This window comes from Podarcis bocagei (assembly GCF_964188305.1).
Source record: "Podarcis bocagei genome assembly, chromosome: 12".
Lineage (NCBI taxonomy): Eukaryota > Metazoa > Chordata > Lepidosauria > Squamata > Lacertidae > Podarcis > Podarcis bocagei.
Genome location: NC_138137.1, coordinates 44128093 through 44141153, shown reverse-complemented (window position 1 = coordinate 44141153; position 13061 = coordinate 44128093). Strand labels below are relative to the sequence as shown.

The 13061-nt window shown below is 43.1% G+C and overlaps 1 protein-coding gene across 7 annotated transcripts in view; it reads left to right on the top strand.

The window, feature by feature from the left end:
- The window catches only part of CUL2 (cullin 2), a 55169-nt gene extending 48415 nt beyond the window's left edge, over positions 1–6754 (top strand). For all 7 annotated transcript variants that reach the window (XM_081163603.1, XM_081163601.1, XM_081163602.1 and 4 more), the window contains 4 exons: positions 576–778; positions 2826–2927; positions 5110–5226; positions 6141–6754. In XM_081163603.1, coding sequence (XP_081019729.1) covers positions 576–778; positions 2826–2927; positions 5110–5226; positions 6141–6272 — 554 coding nt within the window. In that variant the 3' untranslated portion in view covers positions 6273–6754. The remainder of the gene's footprint in view (positions 1–575; positions 779–2825; positions 2928–5109; positions 5227–6140) is intronic.
- The last annotated feature ends 6307 nt before the right edge of the window (positions 6755–13061 follow it).

The window sequence follows — 13061 nt, the reverse complement described above, 5'->3', positions numbered from 1 at the left end:
AGATGCCCATGGGAAGTTAGCAAACACAACCTAAACTCCACAATATTTTGCCCATTTACCTTTCCCACCAGCTGGTATTCAGGGGCACATTGCCTCTGGCAGCATAGGTAGTAAATAGCCATCATGGCCAGTAGCCACTGATAACCTTAATTTCCATGAATTTGTCAAATAGTTGGCCAGCGCTGCTGCTTGTGAGAGTAAATTCCATTGTTTAACTATGCACTGTGTGAAGACGTTTGCTCTTTTGTCTGACCTGAATCTTCCAACATTCAGCCATATTGGGGCCTAGTATTATGAGAGGAGAAAAATGTCTTGCTATCCACTTTCTCACACTGTGCATAATTTTTATATACCTCAGTATCCCAGCTGTGTACATAAACATGCTTTGAGTCATTTCTTTCACTGAGAGGGCCAGTTAGTAAAACCCTTAGCTCATTTCTTCTCTGCATGCTTGGTTCAGTCAACCACCAGGCCTTGGGCTTCTCCATGCCTGCCCTCACATTGAAGGAGAGTGCCATTTTTAAAATTTGTAATGTGAGCTAAACCTGTTCATGAAATGCATCGTTGATTTGCAGGTGAAGTTAAAATGAATTATTTGTGCAAACCATATGTAGCCATGGTTACAACATACCAAATGGCAGTACTGCTTGCCTTCAACAACAGTGAAACTGTCAGTTATAGAGAACTTCAAGACAGTACGCAGATGAATGAGAAGGAATTGACAAAAACGATCAAGTCGTTACTTGATGTCAAAATGATCAACCATGACTCTGAGAAGGTACGTCGCCAAAGGGACATAGAATGTATTTGCTTCTGTCTCCGCTTACTGGACATTTGCAAGTGTTTTGTGTTTGTTTTATGGGAGAGATGAAGCATTGCCTTCTGTCACTATCGCCCACAGCTTGTATAGCAATGGAGGGCAACCTGTGCTTCCCCAGATGTTGATGAACTGCAGCTCCCATCATCTCTGACCTTTGACCATTCTAGCTAGGGGTGATGGGAGTTGGCGTCCATCAACATCTGGAGAGCCACAGGTTCCTCATCTTTTGCTTATAGAATTTCAGATTGGCCACATTTTTATGTGGTTTTGGAACACTGTGTCAGGAACTTGTCCTACACTTGAGTAAGATCCTGGCAGGGACACATGCCCGACAGGCATGTTCTCTCCCTCCTGGTCTTTCGTTTGGGAGCTTCAAAAGCTTTCTTCTGCCCGAACATCACAGCGACCGATGCCAACAGACATCGGCACATTTAGGGATCCGCAGAGTCTTGGCAGCTTGCGTAACAGACTTCAGCATTTTGGCTAATCTACTTTATTTATGTATAAACACACATGGAGCACTGCAACATGGCTCCATCTCTCTCTAGCATCAGACAGCAAAGAGAAAGAACAAAGGACAATAGTCCCACTTCATGGAACACAGTAACAAAAATATCCTGTCTCCATCACTTCCCACTTCGTGGAATCAAAACATACCACGTCATGTGAAAGACAACAATCCCAAAACTGCAATTGTGGAGCAGGAATTCTAACACACTGTCCATGAGAACAATGCAAGTTACACCTGTCTAAAAACCTTGAACTTTATGCCTCTCAAGTAAGGTAAAGGTAAAGGACCCCTGGACGATTAAGTCCCATCAAAGGGGACTATGGGGTGCGGCGCTCATCTCACTTTTCCAGGCTGAGAGAGCCGGTGTTTGTCCGCAGATAGCTCTCTGGGTCATGTGGCCAGCATGACTAAACTGCTTCTGGTGCAACGGGACACGGTGACAAGTGCCAGAGCGCATGGAAATGCCATTTACCTTCCTGCCACAGCGGTACCTATCTCCTGGCACTGATATGCCTTCAAACTGCTAGGTTGTCAGAAGCTGGGACAGAGCAACGGGAGCTCACCCCATTGTGCAGATTCAAACTGCCAACCTTCCGATCGGCAAGCCCAAGAGGCTTAGTGGTTTAGACCACAGCACCACCCATGTCAACTCTCAAGTACCAGCCCCCATGCCGCTTTGCAAACTGCTTTTGAAACTCAGTGTTCTTTCAGAAACAGTTGGTAAAAATGACTTGAAATTTTACTCCTCAAAATGGACAAAAATCTTACTGGGCCCCACCTAAAGTACTGAAGCTTGGAGTGGTGTGTGTGCCTGTTTCCTGTGCATCTGAGGGGACTTGAGTTTCCATAGTTAGCAAAAAGAACATCCTGAAGTACAGCTTACCCAGAACATTCCTGAGGATCTCCTAGACAAGGCAGTAGACAGTTATTACAAACCTAATCCTTGAGCAGTGCAACAAACTCATGTTCTTAAAGCTATATCTATCCCCATAGGCTGAAATGAGATTATCTGTAAGAAATGGTCCATTTTTCCTCAGTGCCTTTTTGTAATTCAATTTAAGAGGACTAGGAAGTGCACTTTCTAACTTTCCCCAGGAATGTCACAGGATTGATAGACTAAAACATGTTCTAATTATTTTCCAGTAATTGTTCTTGCTATATTTCAATCTTGTTAACAACATTAGGCATTTTTGTGTTCAGTGTAGTGGAACAATTACACTGGGCTCGTTTTAAAAACAATCATATATGTAAAATGCATTATCTTGAGTGCCTTGAGTTGCCAAACTGCTCCATAGGGAAGTTAAATAATTCAGAACTGCCAAATTGAAGAAAAAAAAATAGCAATATGTTTATATTTCAACAGCGAAGATGTAAGCCATATGTAACTCTAGATATTTTTCATGCAAGCTGTTCACTGTTCTTGGGGAAACAGACAAGCTGTTAATGTGTTTGGCATCATTTGTGTGTGAAATACACATGCTTTTCTCATTGCAGGAAGATGTAGAAGCAGAGTCTACTTTTTCATTAAATATGAACTTCAGCAGTAAACGGACAAAATTTAAAATCACTACATCAATGCAAAAAGATACACCGCAGGCAAGTATTAACGAGCTTAAATTGCATGAATAGTATAAAACTGAAACCTATTTATAAAACTGCTAACTTTTTGGTGTTAGAAGTAGAAAGAGTTAATGGGAGGCAAGCAAGATCATTGCAATGAGGTTGCTAGTATGGACAGCAAGGCATTTTCTAGGACATCCAGTGCAAACTGGGCTTCAAATTGAGAAGTGTGGATTAAATTGGGAATTTCCAATTTACCGAATTGCTCTAAGTCTCATCAGTCCTTTACAGCTAACAGCATTAGTCATTCCAACTTGTTCACAGTGATTACAGCTTGAAAAATAAAACATTTGAACTAGGAATGTCATTCCTTTCAACCATGTGTCATGGCAGATAACTAGATAAGCTAAGAATTAATATTTCTTGAATCTCAGTTGCAAAATAAACAAAACTTTATCAAATTAGTCTTATTACTTCACTGATCCAATTGATTCACCTCCTTCTCCAAAAACCGGATATTGCAACTGGCCGATAGCTGGGAGTCAGTAACCTCTGGACCTTCCATAATTACTCAGCTGGCTGGCTACTAGAGGACATAATGCAAACTGCAAAAAGAGCTTTATTCACAGTCCACACTTCCACATGGCAAGCATGATTGTGAATTCTTGCCAGTGTTTGGTTGGCTTCAGAGCGAGACTAGCCACTTGTGGTCCAGTCTTCTCCGGCCTGGTCCATAGTCTAGAACAGAGTTTCCCAAACTTGGGTCTCTAGCTGTTATTGGACAATAACTGCCACCATCCCTAACTAGCAGGGCCAGTGATCAGGGATGCTGGGAAGTTTGGAAAACCCTGGTCTAGAACTCCTTGAAGGAACTGCTCCAGCTCCATCACGCCTCTGAGGGCAGGCCATCTGAACAGGCCCACCATTCTTACAGGGGAGAATTGCCAGTGTCCGCCCAAACTTAACCAGATACTGACGGGTCTGACCATGACAAGGAAGTGCCTTGCACTCCTGCTACATCAAGAGTGTGCCCTGCCTGGTGTGTTGGACCAATGGCCGTCTGAGAGAGACCCATGGTTGTCATGGATGTCATGAAGTCTCTAGCTGGCCTGACAGCAGCCTCCATGTGGATATGGATATGGAAATCACCCAAGATTATCATTTTAGGGTCCTCCTCAGAGACTACTTTAGCAAGCCTGATCAGGGATATTTAGTAGACCAGCAGCATCCCTGTCTTTCTGGCCCAATACCAGATGCAGACCCTCTGAGCCCATCCCAAGATCAAGAGGCTTCCTGGCCAAGGAGATGTTGCTCTTATGGACAATAGCAACACCCCCACCTTGATCCCCTAGTTATGCACAGTCAGGTTGTGCATGAGCATGGTTTTATTATGGACCAATCTAGCATTCAGCAACAGCACCACCGGACCAGAGGAGACAGTGGATATGCTACCAGTAACTTCTGATGGAGTGAGAGGGCTGAAATAAGGATTGGAGACCAAACCCCTAGGCCTCTGTCCCTGATGGTGGTCAGCCCCCACCCCTGCTCAAAATGTGCCTTCCCTTGCCCAACACCACTGAAACTGAGACAGCATCTTTCCCATCCAGAAGCATTAACACGTCACCATTCACACCATATGCAGATTGGAGATTGGAGTACAGAATAGCAAGCTCAGGACCAGTACTATATGCATCCTACACAGCCAGAAGTTGATGTTAAATCCCCTAGCCACTCTCTTCCCCCTGTCTCTCACTCACAACTTCCACAAAGCCAGACTTCCCCTCCACCTGGCTCTCACCCTAGCTGAGGGTCACAGGCCTGTTTCACACAGTGCCTTCTATATCCTGACTGACAGTATGGGGCTCCCCTGTCCCTGTCTCTCCCTGACACGTGACTCAAAAGTGGCAAACCCTTTTGGTGTCAAGCTCGTTATAGCAAGGCAGACCCTGGGACCCCCACTGCATTCACTCAGCCAGCGATCAGGCAATAACCCACACTATAAGCAGCACAAACACCTTCAGCCAGATGACACACAGGTCAGAAACCATAGTGTTAGCTATAAGCACAGTGCAATGCACAGCCTGAACATACAATTCCACGACTGCATTCCCGGTGCAAACGTCACAGCTAACCCCCTGAATTATACCTTGTTAAGACTATTGAATCAGTCTCTTGGTATATAAATCAGTTAATACATGTGTGTGTGTGTGTGTTGCAGGAAATGGAGCAAACCAGAAGCGCTGTAGATGAAGATAGAAAAATGTACCTTCAAGCTGCTATAGTTCGTATCATGAAAGCGCGGAAGCTGCTGCGACACAATGCTCTTATTCAGGAGGTAAGGGCATGTGCCGACCAGTGTTATGGACTTGATGAAAACATGTAACGTATTCTGTTCTGGTGGAAATTTGTAGAATGTAGTAGGAGATCTTGTTAAGGACAGTGGTTTGGTTATTGCTGGTTTTGGCCAGGTTGGAAGCCCCTAATGCTAAATATACATTGGAACTCTGGTGTTAGAACTGTCAACTTTAAATACAAAACGTAGGGCACAAAATGCCATGTTAGGTATCCCCAAGCAGATGCAAATCCACCAACATAGAGGTGTCATAATGCACCCAAAAGATGCTTGGGCTTTCAGCGAGAGGTTGCCTAGAGAAGTGCTGTAAACTGAGTGGTACACCAGAACAGCAACTGACAGCAATAATTTCTGTTGTCACAAAAGTCATTTTACCAGCAGTGCTGATTATGGAAATAGCTGTAGCAGTATTCATTTTTACCAGCAGGTTTACACGTGCATTTCTCCACATGAAGTACAGTTGTACCTTGGTTTTCGAACGGAATTCGTTCTGGAAGTCCATTCAACTTCCAAAAATGTTCGAAAACCAAGGCACGGCTTCCAATTGGCTGCAGGAGCTTCCTGCACTCAGTCAGAAGCCGCGTTGGACGTTCGGCTTCCAAAAATAGTTTGCAAACCAGAACACTTGCTTCTGGGTTTGCAGCGTTTGGGAGCCAAAATGTTCGAGTCACAAGGCGTTCAAGAACTAAGGTACGACTGTATACTCTGTGGAAAGCTCAAGACTGTTCACAAGGAGGAAAAACAATATTATGTAAACCATCCCACAGTTCAGGGGGAAAAAATGAATGTATGCCCTTTTAGAATGATGTGCAGAAGGTGACATTGGTTTGGTTTTGAAGCTTTATAACTCATTTGAATTAGGTGTATGTTAAATAAAGCGTCTCTCTCTCTTTCAGGTCATTAGCCAATCAAGAGCTAGGTTTAATCCAAGTATCAGCATGATTAAGAAGTGTATTGAAGTTCTGATTGACAAACAATACATTGAGCGGAGCCAGTCCTCAGCAGATGAGTACAGCTACGTAGCATGAGGTTAATATCCTGCAGGTATGGTTGTACGGAGATCATTGCTGTCACTGCTTGGTGTGTCCTGTGGGGGGGAAAAAAAGCAGGCCTGCTGTGCCTCCATAATTGGTCACTTTGGCAGCCCCTGTTTTTTCTGCTGTTTACAACATCACCAGTGCCACGTCATGAGCGTCAACGAAAAGAAATGAAAAGCCTATAGATATTCCAAGCTCATGTCATTATGACATTTCTTAAAACTTTACTAAACGAGAATGAGTAAAGTATTGCTGAAATGTGGAAATTTTGGTTGGATACCATGCTTCCCCCCTTCCACCCCCTCCATGCCCCCCACGTTTGCAGTTGATGTTTTTTAATGTATCTTAAAAGACAAAGTTAAAACAGACTAAATATTGTAATATGGCAGATAACATAATAATTGTATCTACATTAAAATGTAAAAAGAACATGATACTGCTGCTTGTCAAATAAATAAAGAAATGGAATATGTTGTGGTGATTTGATTTTAATTAATAAATCAACTTTGAAGGACATCTAAATTAATGTTCTCTGTGCACTTCCATCCATGGGTTCTGCAGCTGCGCAAAGCTACCTGCATGTAGCTTTTGTGTTTTTATTTGGAAGCAAAGGCCCACTAAGCTCAGAGGGGTTTATCTCATATCAGTGAGATTGTGGTCTCGCTTGTGTTTTATTATGTTAAGGCAGTTGTTCATATTCCAAGTTACTCTGTCCAGCATTGAAGTGCAAGTCTGGAAACAGGGATTCTGATCATCTGCAATATGATTAGGGCTCTTTGTGTCGATTTATCTAGTGTTAAAAGAATTGGGGGGGGGGGTGAGTACACAACTATGTGACTAATGTGTGTGAACCAGTTATAGGGAGCCAGGAAACAGTTCTTTCTTTGTGGCTGCACTTTTTCTAGCAAATGGCACAATGGGAAATGATTAACCTTTGAACTTACATTAGGATTGCAAACAGATGCATTTGCGTTTTGTACAACATGTCCCTAAGGGTGTTTTAGCAAATATTTCTTTTAGTATGTCATCTCTTTTGACGCTCCTAAACATAACCGAAATACCTGTTCTAAACATTGACCCATCCAGGAATACTTAAAAGCCTCCTTTTGATCTTTTCCATTATTGTTCCACTTTTGGTTTATCGATGAGCCAGTCAGAGACCATTAAACTTTGAGCAGGATTTGCCACCATCCTGCCTAAGTTGCAGCGGCATAGATGGTCTCCAGGGCAACTTCACCCACAGTGCCTCGCTCTTGAAGGACTCCTTACTCAGAATGTATTGTGCTGGGACCAGAAAGCCCTGTTGGAGGACCACCACCTGTTTTTCTCACAGCAACTGCACATCATTTCTATCAGGCTCACAGTGCTCCATTCCTTTTCTCAAATTAGCAGCAGCTGCCGCAGGTGGGTCATCCATGGTACAACAGCAGCAGGTTTCAAGAAATAGTCTTGTGTAGAACATGGCAAAAGATTGGCACAATATTTCTTTCAAGACACATTCCTGAGTGTGTTTTTTTCCTTAACATTTTAAAAGTGACCATAGCAGTATAATAACTTTTTTTTCCATTCAGTGGTGGGGTGGGACAAAGCTACTGGAGCCGCATATAGCAGCTAAGAACTTGCATCACTGTCTGCTAGCAAATTGCAAGTATCCTTGCTAGGATAAACGAGCCTGCCCCATCCTAGTGCCCTCTAGATGTTTTGGACTACAGCTTCCATAATCCCTGACCATTGGCTAGATATAAAGATGCCATGAATTCTTTGGATTGGCTCAGAGTACAAAATACCATCTTGATGAATTTTAATCTGCTAGAAACTTGTTAAGTCTTGCTGTGAAAAGTGTAGTGGAATTTAAATAGCACTAATGCCCTGGGGAAATGAGTCCACAAGGGCAAGCAGCAGCAGCAGTTACATCAACCAGCTATTAAGGTGTTTGGGAAAGAAGAATATAAAGTCCAAGAAGGACCCGGAAGGAGATGGGCTCTTTTGTTCATGAGATTTTTAGAACAATATTTGAGCACACGACATGTTTAATTGTTGACATGGACTCTGGCTTAGCTACCTGACTGCTGGGTAAAGGGAAGGAAGGGGAACTTGAGGCTGGGTATGAAGAAGAAAGGGGAGATGTTTTAATTCTATACTGTGTTCTTGCAGATTCAACTAGTGGTCTAGCTGCTTGCCCTTGTGGTCTAGTTGCTACCCCTAAAAATGTTTGGACTCTTAGGAGGTTGATATTATTGGCTTCCCCTAATTCAATAGCATTTTTGCAAACCACACAGCAGTAGCACAAGGAAGCGTAATGCACTTGCTGCATGCTGCTGCTGTGCTTTTTGCTCATTTTAGTACAGTTTGGCAGAATGGTCGTTCTCCTTTCTCTCCTGTTTACCGCTGGTTGGATTTCAGCATCCTTTCCTTGCCCTTCTTATATAGCATCTGACCGAAAGATATCATAGTAAGAAATGCATATCTTGCTTCATGTTCCTATCCCTGAGCAGATGTCAGGTTCTGCTTGGTGGTTTTACTAGAACATTATGATTGACAGGCTTCTGCACTCTGTGGAACAAGGATGTTCAGCCGAGGAGCATATTTTTACAACCCAAACTGACCTGAAGATCCTGTCATACACAATTCCACTCTCCAAGCTTTATTTGGAAGGTATTTTGGTTGCTATTGTGAAACTACTGGGGGGGTCGTCAAACACTTTCTGATCTACTGCAAATCACCTTGAGATCTACCAGCAGATTCCAAACTACTTTCTGGCCCAGACCAACCCACTTGCCAGGGTGACACCACTATCTCAGGTGGCGGAAGCTCCAAGGCAGCACCCTCACTGGCACCCTGCCACCTCCGCCACTGGGGGAGAAGCAGGACTGACATCAGCGCTGATTTCCAGTGAGATCTCAACAGAAATTGGTGCCAATGTCTGTACCACTTCACCACTGGCAGAGGCAGCCGGGCAGGGAGACACTTCCCATTTTGCCTCAAGCTGTGAAATGGAACACAGTTCCCTTGTTTGTCCACCCCTGCTCTAACTTGCTTACTTGCTGTGCAACACCACTGCTGGAGCACTACCTCTGCCTCCTGTTTTAAAAGCATGACTGCCCCTCTGCTTTGCTACCTCTCTGCCTTTTCTGAGAGGTCAAGGTTTAAGGCAGCATTGAAGCCAAGTATAAAATGTTTGGGGTGGTGTGCATACTTCTTCTCATTGTGATGGAAGGGCCAGAGTCAATCCATTGTACTGTGGAATGTACACCTGCTTATAAAAAGCAGTTCTATGGCGGCTGCATTCCTCTCTAGTCAGATCTCCTGAGAGCCTGTGAACTTGTGACTTTTGAAAGAAAAGTGGATGGAACGGGAACAGTTAGCAAGCTGGATAGCTCGCCCTTTCCAGAGTATAAAGTGATGTCAATTTGTGTAATTCAGTGGTATTTTATTTATATATTGTACTCTTCCAAAACCTCCTTGGCACTTTTATAACCCAAATTCTCTGGTGCTTTCTTTTGCTAGAGCATGTTTTTATTTTTCATCAGGCTGGCTGGAAAACAGCAATGTAGCGCTAACTACTCCTTTTTTATTGCCTTTTTATTTATTACTCTTCCACTTTTTATGTCCATCTCTTGCAGCACCACATTTCCCCGAACACATTGAAATGGCATGAGCATCGGCCTCCTGTTAGACCAGCCGGGAATTAAATTAAGTTTGTATTGTGCTAGCAAAGTGGATGTCAAGTTTTCATTTCAGGAGGTGCCACACTTTGCCGGTGCTTGAAGCATCATTGCAGTGCAGTGTGCACTTTCCCTTCTCCATTGAAAGGTTTTATTTTAAACAAATGGATAAGCATGTAGGGTAAATGTGTGCCAAGATTGTGCAAGGTAATGTATGGAAGAATGTGAAATTCCTCCAGCTCTTAAAAACATTTGGCCTGAAGTAAAGAATACTTTTTTCCCAATATAGGCAAGGTAGAGACAGAATGAGAGAGGCAGTATGCTCAAACAGCTGCAGGTCTTGACTGAACATTCATGCCCTCTGCCCTACTCATGGACCACTGTTCAAACTGTGTGTATGCCGTGGATGGTATGTGCTTAGGATGACCATATATCCTACTTGACAAAGCACAGTCCTCTATTTTCAGAAATCCTCTATTTGAAGCTCCAAACCTTGTTTGAAGATAAAGAACTGCTAAGAAAAGAGAATAGGGGCTGGACCAGGGCAGCTGATGTGAGCAGACAACACTGGCCAAAGGCTTCCTCACTGTGCTGAGACGGATTGCATTTCTATTTAAATTACAGCAATTAGTTCTAAATTTGCAACAATATTTTAAACCAGGGAAATTTTATGGAAGTCTGTCCACTTTTGTTCCCTTTTGTATGTGATCCATTTCCTCTTATTTGTTTTATTTAAGGCATTTATGTGTTTCTTAATCATTCACAACTCTAAGCAGTGTGCACAAAAACAATCCACAACATGCAATAGAATAAAAAAAATTCATAAAACTCAAACAATTCAAAGTTCTGGTTATTGCTTGTAAAGCCTTAAATATGGTTTGGGACAAGGCTATTTGAAGGACCGCCTTCTTCCAACCTGATGCTGCCTGACCACGACATTCTTTCTCTGAGCCTTCTTCCATCTCTTGTAACCACTGGAAATCCAGTTGGTTGTGATGCATGACATTACCTGGGCCGTGTTCCTTTGGATAGCGAAGACCAGTTGCTGAATAGAAAGATCGCAAAATTTTGCCATGGGATCCCAGGTCGACTTTTCAACATTTCTATTAAGTTCTCAGCTAAATTTTACCATTCTTCTCTTGTTGTAATACGTTTGTAAGCTACTTTGGAAGCCCTGTTTGTACCAAAAGATGAATAAACATATTATATTGTAAGGCAAGGTGGTAGAGGTGATCTCCCTAAGAGCGGACAATACTTCCTCAATACAAATTGGAAAATGCATCTATCATCTCCTACACCCAGGCCATTCCTTCATTTTGTTACTTCTCTATGCAGCTGAAGTTAAACTTCCATGAGGGAGGGGGGTAGAGAAAAAAGAAATTACGTCTTAGACAATTATCACAAGAGGGATGGATGCATAAAAACACAAGGTTAAGAGGACGGCAGCTGAGATTACCCTGTTTTCAGCACATTCAGTGAATGAGAAATACTATAATTATTGGCCTTTTGAGTGCCCGTGATTTTCTTCAATATTGAAGTGCATTCTGCTGCAGCTGTGAAGCAGTTAGACCCCTTGCAATTGCCTTGCAATTTATTTTGGCACCAGTGATGGTGTCTTATTTCAAGCCTATAACTCAGTGTAATCCTAAATGTTCATTGTTTGTCAATAACATTATCTGCTAAACACAACTTGGCTTAGTGATGTTGAAGAGCTTGTTTGCTGAATCACATTCATTGTGAAATGCCACACCTTTATGTACAGTACCATGGAGGATAAAGTTATATTCTTGCTCCTGCATATCAGTTGTTGAGAATCACAAGCAGGGAGAATGCTGGTTTACTAATGTCCTGCTTGGAGGCTTCCCATAGGCATCTGGTTAGCCACTGTGAAAGCAGGATGCTGATTAGATTGATCTTTGGCCTGATCCAGGTAACGGTTCTTACATTCTTTTGGCTGTTCCCTTTTCCACATTCTAGGCCCTCACTGTTTCACTCCCTATACTTTGCCCTAGTAATCAAATTGGAATACTTGAAGAGAACCTTAATTTGGCAGTATGCCACATAGGGTGGTCAGATGCAAAGAAAGCGGACTGGGGTCCTGTATATAAATAAAATAATCAAATAAGTAGGGCATGAGTGCCATAGCATTCTCCCCCTTAAGATGCTCAGCAACTGGTATTCAGAGAGGTAAGCTGACACTGGGAGTAATATAGACAATCATGACCATTGATAGCCTTACCTGATCCCCATTTAAAGCTATCTGTAGGCCATCCCTACAGCCTGTGGTAGAAAATCCCATAGCTTAACACGTGTCAAATGAAAGTTCAGAAATCTCATTTCTTTTGCATATGGTCACTCCAATTAACGGCCAACCAAATTACCGTATTTTTTGCACCATAACACTCACTTTTTCCCTCCTAAAAAGTAAGGGGAAATGTCTGTGCATGTTATGGAGGGAATGCCTACGGGTGACATGCCTACAGATTTTCCTCCTCTAAAAACTACGTGCGTGTTATGGTCGGGTGCGTGTTATAGAGCGAAAAATACGGTACTTTATGCTGCGTGTGTGCCTAGTTCATGTTCCGGTTAAAGGATCCCTGAGTTAATAGGGTTTGGAAAGAAGCCTTGCCAGAAACACTGAAAAGCATCTGTCAGTCGGAGAAGGCCCTGCTGAGCCAGAAGCACCACAGATCTGACGTCGGTAAGGTGCAGCTTTGTGTGTTCTGATGTAGCTTCTAAAACGGTGAAACAATGGTCTTGCTAGATCAAACCATCTAAAGGTTTGTTGCAGCTGGCTAGGCACTTCCAGCTGGTCTGACTGGTCCTTGAGAAATGCCAGTTGCTACAGTGCAACAGTGAGAGAGGGTTATTGCCCTCATGCCCTGCTTGTAGGCTTCCCTGAGGCATCTGATCAGCCCCTGTGGTGAAACAGGAGGCTTGACTGGTGCTCCATTCACACTATACATTTGAAGCATTATGATACTACAGTGATAGCTCAGAAGTCAAACGGAATCCATTCCAGAAGTCCATTCAACTTCCAAAATGTTCAGAAACCAAGGCCAATCGGAAGCCACAGAAGCCATATCAGATGTTTGGGTTCCAAAGAACATTCGCA